Source organism: Anabas testudineus, chromosome 16 (genome assembly GCF_900324465.2).
Source record: "Anabas testudineus chromosome 16, fAnaTes1.2, whole genome shotgun sequence".
Lineage (NCBI taxonomy): Eukaryota > Metazoa > Chordata > Actinopteri > Anabantiformes > Anabantidae > Anabas > Anabas testudineus.
The window spans coordinates 20,393,250-20,402,525 of NC_046625.1; the positions used below are offsets into that span (position 1 = coordinate 20,393,250).

At 46.6% G+C, this 9,276-nt stretch overlaps 1 protein-coding gene across 1 annotated transcript in view; it reads left to right on the top strand.

Annotated features, from left to right (window-relative positions):
- The window catches only part of zfpm2a (zinc finger protein, FOG family member 2a), a 110,723-nt gene extending 101,474 nt beyond the window's left edge, over positions 1–9,249 (top strand). The window contains exons 6-8 of the mRNA XM_026373040.1: positions 5,226–5,432; positions 6,073–6,300; positions 6,647–9,249. Coding sequence (XP_026228825.1) covers positions 5,226–5,432; positions 6,073–6,300; positions 6,647–9,201 — 2,990 coding nt within the window. The 3' untranslated portion in view covers positions 9,202–9,249. The remainder of the gene's footprint in view (positions 1–5,225; positions 5,433–6,072; positions 6,301–6,646) is intronic.
- The last annotated feature ends 27 nt before the right edge of the window (positions 9,250–9,276 follow it).

Consider the following 9,276-nt stretch of genomic DNA (forward strand, 5'->3'; position numbering starts at 1 on the left):
CAAATAAAACAGGTGAGGAGTTAGTTATTGCTCCTTTCATTTATTACATTTCACTGGAAAGGAAATGCTTCAGAAAATGAAATCTAAATACACTAACAGAGCAGAAATAGCTGCTAAATTCATATTTCTATTTATTTTTTTAGTCCCTGGAAATTAATACAACACTAATACCAGGCAAACATCCCCCTGCCAGTATCATTCTCACTGTATTGAAAAAGCTAAACAAATAAAAAAAAAGTCTTTTAATTTCAAAGTGAAACATCACATTTTTGCTCAGTAACACATTTGCTGAATTACATTGTGGCGACATATTTTTTTCTTTCTTTTTTTTTGTCTTCAAACAATTCAGAAATGTGTGTTGAATGTCATTGTTCAGTGTGCTGTGCTGCTTTTATGTCTTTGTTGCCTGTGAATGTATACTGTAGAGAGAGCAGCGTGTATGAGGCTCCCCTGGGAGGACTTTTTAATTTGTGGATTCTGACCTGCGTGCCATTCGCTCAAGGCCATCCATGAGCTCTCGGAACCGGCTATATCTGCGAAAACACTTGATGCTAAAATTAGTCTGGACACTGTAGTGCAAAAGGAGGGAAATCTGGGGCATTTGGGGTGTCAGGCGATACAAGACAAGTCAGGGCTCTGTAAACACATATTTACTGAATACTGAATTTATTTCACTGGAGAAATAGACGATTGCACTGGCTGCGCTGAAATGGTAGAAGTGGAATGTAAAAGGTGTTAAAAAGTGACAAAAGCACTCGGGCATGCTTGATTACTGTCATTACAGACGTGCAGCAACAACACGCAAAAATCATCCGACAACGGTTTAGTCCCGTGAATTTAAGTGTAGACAACAGAATTTCCAGGTAAATATCCAGTCAAAATTAGGTCAGGGGGAAAAAAAGGCTTTTGATCCAAATACATATTTCATGAGAGTAAGATCTTTAGCACCTACCTGCAATGATGTATAGGCCGACTGGCATCTATGCTGCTCTGCAATGTCTGAGATGTCTCTGCATCATCGCAGGAAAACATCCCCCCAGCTCGCAGCTTGAGAATGAGAAGAGTGCCTCCTAGTGGTCGAGACGAAACATGAGCAAGGAGGGAGGCAGGGGGGGGGGGGGGGGGGGGGGAGTGAAAGAAAGACAGAGAGGGAGAGAGTCAATCTGTGTCAGTGCCTTAGTGAAATAATAGTAGAGTCAGCTAATTCTAGTTTAGTGTACCGTCAATAATAGTGAGCTTGTTTGACCCTGTGGATGATGTCTAACTCAGCGTTTTCCTTTCTGCTGCTCGCCTGCTCCGGTGTGGGATTGTGACGGCAGGTTTGACAGCCATGAGTCATCCTAATGTGTTCAACTCTGATGATCCAGAAACAGTCCAAATATTTGCCAGTATTCACGAGGAGGGTTTGTTCAGCGTTTGCCGCAGCGCCGTCTGTTGTCAGGTGCAGATACAGATATTATTCATCCTCACTTTCTGATTATCTAAGCACTGATCCAGCGAAGTTGACCGGGCGAAGAGTCAGCTGCTTTGTTAAAAGAAGAGTCGGTGAAACAGGCGTGCAGCTGCTTGTTATTCGCAGGTGCGAGGAGGCTCGTTCTCGTTTGACCAGGAGGAGCTGGAGCTGATTTGGAGACAAGGAGAGTAGAGGTCTTTAATTACAACCCCTCTCTGTGGCTTCAGGCATCACTGGCCTCACTTCACAATTAAGACCAGCAGTTAGCGCAGAGCCAACAGGCAGAGATGACAACTTTAAAGAGGCGGGGAAAAGAAGTTTCAACATCAGGGTTGACAAAAGAAAAAAAAGAGACAAGTAGAGAAACAGTGAATGTGGTGCTGGGTCGCGTACTGGAATGTTTAAAATGTATTAAAGGGGGATGTATCTCTGTATGTAACTCTCATCTCTCACCATGATGTCATACAATACACAACCCACGATGCATTTAGATAATACCAACTGACCAGTGTTAATTTTCCCAGAAGCCCCATTCCACCCCTCCCATAATACGTGGCTATGGTGCAGTGGGACTGTACTCCAGTGCTGTAATGGCCTCTGCAACGGTAATGTGTTTGGACAGATGGGAGAGGCAAGTGCTGATGTGCTTAACTACGCATTTTACAGCTAAACTATTAAAGAGTTGTGCTGTTTACACACCAGCATTTGAATACCTGTCTTCAGGCCAGTTTAATTATCCGGGACCTTCTGTTATTTCTGCTGCTTTGTTGTCTCTCAGCTTTTGCACGAGGCATGAGAGATTTGTTTGCAGCTTCATTAAGATATGGTGGTGGTAGGGGTTTGCAGGGAGCAGGGGGGGAAAAAAAAAAAGTGTTCCTGCTCAAGTATCTCATACTCTATTCTCCCAGCCTCCCCCATACATACAAAGATACTGTACACACCAGTTTTCTTATGAAGTCATTTAAAGTGAGGAAATTAAAAAATGCCCTGTGATGCCTGCACTTTGAAATCTCTCGGGGCTTTAGGCAAAGGGAAGGGGACACACGCCCTGAGTCCCTGCGATTCATCCTGAGACGTTTGATTAGTTTATAAGTACTTATAGGGGGGAAAAGGGTTTGCATTATAATTTTGTTTCATGAATTCCTTCATATGTTCATCTTCAACTGCGTGTTCAAATAAACTATTAATCAAAGGGAAGAGAGGGGCATTTAGCCAGCAGAGCCATAGTCTCAGGGCCTCAGTGAGCTGGTGGATATGGTATTGAGAGACTGTAGGAAGCAGTGGTTTTTAATTATCTGGACTACGTACAGGATGCCGTTTTTGATTGTTTTAATGAGGCAGCTGGCCTATTGTCTCCCCTTAATTCCTCCATTGTTTTTAGAATATGTCATAGTTCTTTATTCTTTTATCAGGTGCTCTGCAGGAGGATTTAGACAATAGCCTTCATTCTAACTGCATTGGCCACTGCACAAAGGCAGCTCACTGCAGACAGTTAGCAGGCAAACAAGTGCAAATCACAAGCTGCACTTTTCCCAGCCTTTTCTCCAGTTTTCGCTCTAACTTGTGACCCTCTCCCACATCCGCACCCCCCCCCCCCCCCCCCCCCCCCCTTCATAAGCGTGTTCTTTCATTTGTGCGGTCACACAGATGGCTGCACTGTCACGGGTGTTCACGTGTTTCAGTTTTGGGTTGTTGAATGACTCACCTGTATGTGACATACTGAAATAATACTTAAATCTAGATGCACAGTGCACAAAGCTGCAAAGCAAAACTCTGGAAGAAGCAAGATTTCTATTTGCGATGACAATATAAGTGAAGTCTAAACCATAATCCTGCATCCGGAGCACGTGTATCTTACTACCTTGTCTTGGTTGAGTGACTGTAACAAGCAGAGTGCTGCCTCAGTGTTTTGTGTAGCTCAGTAAAACTGGGACATGGAGTCCTAAAACTCACTTCCAGCATTCTCACACACAACAGATGGATCTGTAGCATTCTTGGCTGAATGGATGCAGTCTGAGTGCATATTCCGCTGTCAAAATGCAGTAAAACATTTTCATCAGACTCACATAATCTTCTTCATTTTAGCTGAGGAGAGCATTCAGTGTCTGTGATTTTGACTGATCCAAAAAAAAAAAACACTGATTTGTATCTGAGCGTCAGGTTTTATTTCATAATTCTCTTTGTAAGCTGAGCGCTTCTGAACTAAGAGATCCACACAGAGGAGAGAAACTTTTGTGGCTATGACCGCGATATATTCCCCGCCATTGTCGGTGGCAGTTTGTATCTACCTTGATGGTAACTTGGGCAGGCAGTGGAGAGGAGTTTTGTTATTTTAATTAGGAGATAAAAATTCAAAGGGCCTCTCCAGGCAGTGTGCGGTATGACAGAATCAAAACGATGAAGTGGAGCGGCCTGAAGTGTGTGTCTCGTCACAGCAGATTGGCCGACAGATAGGCACTGCTCTTTAAAGTGGCGCTGACATGCACACGTAGGCACACTCACACACACGCTGACACACACACACACACACACACACACTTGTAGTGAGGAAGCCTGCACACAAATGGGACTTCGAAAGATAGCATATTTTAATACCATTTCACTTCTTTGACACGTTTGTGCTGATCTAATTTTCAGTGCTTCACCAGCAGATAGGAAGGGCGAGAAAGGCTTTAATCAAAAATCTAAAATATTCAATTTTGAATTGAAATAATTGGGCAATTTATTCTAGAAACTTAACAGCGATTTATACATAATGCATGCCGTTCTAGTGTAAAGACGTGGCGGCACTGTTTCCGTCACCTAGTTTTCCATTTTCAATAAAACCTCAGAGAAGCGGATTGTTTTTTTCAGCACTGCTTTAAACCAGGTGATTCATAGGTTTCTAGGGAAAGATGAGTAATCAGTGTTCCACGTGTGTGTGGGGGCTTTCTAGCTGCTCCATCACACCTCTCCTCTGGTCTCTCTTTATTCCACATCAGCCAGGGCTCAAATCACATGTCCCCTCTCAGCCTGACGCTCCGTCGGTATGTTTGCACATCTTTGAAAGCTAACAGCGTGCTTTAATTAATTGTCCAGCTTTCCTCAGAAACAATGTCCTAATTCTGCCATTTAGCGGGAGCATATCATAGTTTGTTGTTATCTCCTCAGCCAGATTTCTGTAAATAGTCACATTAAAAACTTTAATCTCTTCAATGGAAAATGAAGTGCAGCTGAAAAGCCTGTCATGTGCTGAGATAAATATTATCTAAGCTAAAACCTTCACTCTCTTCCCTCTACCGCCACCCCCCCCCCCCTCCTCCTGCCCCCTCCCCCTTTCTCTGACTTAATGAATATGTTCTGAAGATTTCAGAGGAATCCTTAATCCCAAAACACAACAATCTAATAATATGGAGGACCTGTCTCAGTGTGCTGGCTGACAGCAGCACTGTAGGCTACAGTTTACCCAGCCGGGGTTTGTCTTGCTTATGGATATGAGCACCACTAGCCCTAGCTTCTAATCGCCACCCTTTAAAGGGTCTGTTCAACCAAAATCATTTTCTCACTGTATTTTACACTTAAAACAATCCACTTTTTTATTTTGTGTCCTATTGTACCGGCGTCTTCTTTAAAACTACAAATACTGAATACTGGTCCATCCATGGCACACAATTTCTTCTGCTGCATAATAATACATTTAGGATTAGAATTACTCATGTTTGCACGCAGTAATGCTTTCTACTTTCATGCAGCAGCAATTTAGATGTCTCCTGTATCTCTCTGTTTTGTCCAGGTGGCCAACTGTGGTGCACCACCACCAAGAACATGATGGAGGGCGAGGAGCTGGTGGCGTTTGCGGTGGACTTTGACTCCCGTCTGCAGGCGGTGAACCACATGTCTCTGAGCGAGGGCATGTACCCAGCCAGGCTGCTGGACAGCATCCAGCTCCTGCCGCAGCAGGCCGCCATGGCTTCCATCCTTCCCACTGCCATCGTCAACAGTGAGTGTCCGCACACCAACACAAGCACACGTACATGACCTGGAACGAGATACGCTTTTGTTTAGACACGCACAATCACACACACGCTCTTGTGCTATCTCCCTTTCTGTCTCTGTCTCTCTCTAACACAAACACACGTACCAGTCCACAGCCTGCACTCAGTCACCTGCTTAACAAGGAACGTTGTCTCCGCCGGGCGTAGATTAACCCAGATGAGTCTCCACGCTGGAGATAAGAGCCATCGACCTTCAAGTTTTGGGTTCACATAAACACACTGAGGCTCGAACTAACATGTTAATTGCAAAATACACGCCTCATGCAAATAGTGTGTTTGTTTACTTAGCGAGGGCTATCTGGGTTCAGCTCAACAGGGAGGCTTCTGTAAGCAGATGGTCCAGTGTTCTTGTTTGCCCTTGAGAAAGGGCACCAACCCAGTGGTAGCAGCACAGCGATATGCAGCAGCTGAGGATTTGGTGGAAAAGCCTTTTAACACAAGCTTTTAGAGTCAGAACTGTAAAAGTACAGAAGAAGAATATTTGTGTGTGTTTGTGTGCAAGCTCTTTTTCCTTATGCGTAAGTATGAAAGCACTATAAGTATCCTAATATTATGTCCCCTTTGTCTCGTTTTGTGTCCCTTCAGAGGACATCTTCCCTTGCAAGGCGTGTGGAATCTGGTTTCGGAGTGAGAGGAACCTGCAGGCTCATCTGATGTACTACTGCAGTGGGCGGCAGAGGGAGCCAGAGACGGTAGTTGAGGACAATGACACTGGACCTCATCAGACCCCCAGCATCTGCCCTTTCCCACAGTGCAACAAGAGCTTCTCTGGAGCCAGGGCCCTGGAAATGCACTTGAGCACCTCACACAGTGGTGAGTGACAATGATTAAAGAGTTTGTTCAAAAAGTAGAATGTTCAAATTTCAATGCATTTTTAAAATAGAGGATTTTTACAGTGTTGTTTTAGAATGAAATGTCAGAAACGAGAGTTTTACAAGTGTCTCAGAAAAGACTTTTTATTTCTTTTCAGAAATATACATATCCTGCTGTCAGCTAACATAGTTGACAGTTTATCCTTGAGCAAAAAAAGAAAAAAAAATCTAGTGGATAGGAATACGCTTGGCATAATGCTTGAGCGTTTGATGATTTCTACAGTTAACTCTAAAGGAGAAGTGGGAGGCGAGATTCTGAGCATTTCTCCCTTTTATCTCCTTCACAGGTGTCAAAATGGAAGAGAGCCTCCCTCCTGGCACCAGCTTGAAATGCACAATCTGTAACTACACGGCAGATTCTCTTATTACATTCCAGCATCACATCATGTCTCACCTGTCACAGGCGGCCTTCAGATGCAATCACTGCCATATCAGCTTCCAGAGCCACAGGGAACTCTTACAGCATCAGGACTTACATGGGCACGGCAGCAAACTTCACAGGGAAGGCGACGGCACTGAGCATTCCCCCAGGGGGCCTGAGGAAAGCCTCCAGCAGCAGCAGCAGGCCCGCACTGAGCTGGCCAACAGGAAGGATGCTCTGCTGGGAAGTCCCAAAGGGACCCTCAACAAGGAGACCAGCACAGACGGAGAGGCTGACAAGGCTGAGAAGAAGCCCATGCTGTCAGTTCAGAAGGGAGAGGCCCACCCAGGCAGCAAAGCCAGTTTTTCTTACACTAGGATCAAGTCTGAGCCCTCCAGCCCCCGGCTGGCCTCCTCCCCTGTGCAGCATAACATGCCTACATTTCCCATGGGCCCCTTCTTGTCTCAGTTTGCTTTCTCCCAAGACATTTCAGTAGTCCCGCAGGCATCTGAGATTCTGGCTAAAATGTCAGAGCTAGTTCACCGGAGGCTGCGCCATGGAGGGAACAGCTACCCCCCTGTCATCTACAGTCCTCTTATGCCCAAAGGGGCCACCTGTTTCGAATGCAATATCACCTTCAGCAACCTGGACAACTATTTGGTCCACAAAAAGCACTACTGTAACAGTCGCTGGCAACACATGGCAAAGTCTCCTGACTTCTCCGCTCTCTCAGATAAAGTCCCAGAGGCAGTGAGCCCCAACAGTGGCCACAGTTCTGTTAGCATGTTGGCCGGGTGCCACCCTACAGAGGCAGACACCCACCTTATGCAGTCTGCCTGTCTGAACTCCAATGTGTTGGATATGATCAACGCTGGGGCTAAAGGACCTGATAAGGATCTAGCAGGACAAGTGAAGAAGGTCTCTACCCCTACTGGGGCTGAGGAGAGGCTGAATGGCAAGCAGATGGAAGGTAAAAGCCCAAGTACAGGTTTGGTGGAAAGTGACAACGATCCAACCAAGACAACATGTGATGCCTGCAATATCACCTTCAGCCGTCATGAGACCTACATGGTCCACAAGCAGTACTACTGTGCCACACGTCACGATCCCCCCATGAAACGTATGTCCACCAACAAGGTGCCCTCCATGCAGAGAACCATGAGAACCCGCAAGCGCAGGAAGATGTATGAAATGTGTCTCCCTGACCAGGACCACCAGAGGCCCCCTATGGGTCAGCCGGGTTTTCTTGGAGTCCCTCCTATGAATGCTTGCACATCCCAGGAAGCAGTAGAGAGCCTAGCAGACCGCTTCCACCCCCGCTGTGATATCTTCCCAGGTATGGTACCAAAACACCTGGAGGCCTCTCTGACTGTCACTAAACCTATTCTGGCTCCCAAATGCAATACGGTGGAACCACAGGAGCTGGACGCTCCCATTGATCTCAGCAAAAAGTGTTCGCCAGTCCCTGACAAGACGTGTAGCTCTCCTAAAAGACTGTTGGACTATCACGAATGTGCAGTGTGCAAGATAAGTTTTAACAAAGTGGAGAACTACCTGGCACACAAACAGAACTTTTGCCCTGCTACAGCCACTGCCGCTGCTGCCGCCGCTCAGCAGCAACAACAGCAGCAGCCACAACAGCAGCAACACAATGAGAGCGGCAGCCTGGAGCCGAGCATGTTCCCAGATGTAAAGAGCGAAGGCAATAACAACCTCGATGACGTCTACGATAAGAGCCCAGGCAAATGTGAGAAGAATGGCAATGGGAAAGTGATGGTGCAGAATGGAGGCATGTTTCCCCCCCACCTGGGGCCTGTGCCGGGACTCAAGCCTTTTGCTGAGCCCCAGCTCATCCCATCAAAAGATGAGAGCAAGAATATGTTTCTGCCCCACTGCCTTTATCCCGGAGCAATAAAGAAGGTGAAAGGTCCTGAGCAAATATCACCGTATTTTGGGATAAAGCCAACTGATTATGTGACTGGGGGGCCAGTGATGCAGGGAGAGGCTTGCGAACAGGAACAGAGTGTTAATGGGGGAGGAGGAGGAGCAGGAGGAGAGACGGGAACGACCAGAGAGCAGGTCCAGCAACCTGCTGCTAATGGCTGCCCCCACCCTGGCAAGGAGGCCCTTCCCCTACTGCCCAAAAACCGGGGCATGGTCATCGTAAATGGGGGACACAAGCCGGAGGAGCGTTCGAGCACAGCTCCGCCACAGCAGGAGAACCAGCCCCAGCCAGACGGCCAAGCCACCAATCCCTCACCTACGTGGGCCACTGAGAACCAGGCCGACTCCAACGAGAACATGTCGCCTTCCTCCAAGTCACCGAGCGAGGAGGCGGCACCCACAGCCAATAAAGGCGTGAACAGCTCTGGAAGTGGCAAGTACTGCCGCCTCTGTGATATTCAGTTCAACAACCTCTCAAACTTTATTACCCATAAGAAGTTTTACTGTTCATCACATGCTGCAGAGCATGTAAAATAAGGTGAAAAGAATAAGACATGTTTTTTTCTTCCCCCTCCTCACCTTTCCCCCCCGTCCCAACTTTTTCCCCTTTTT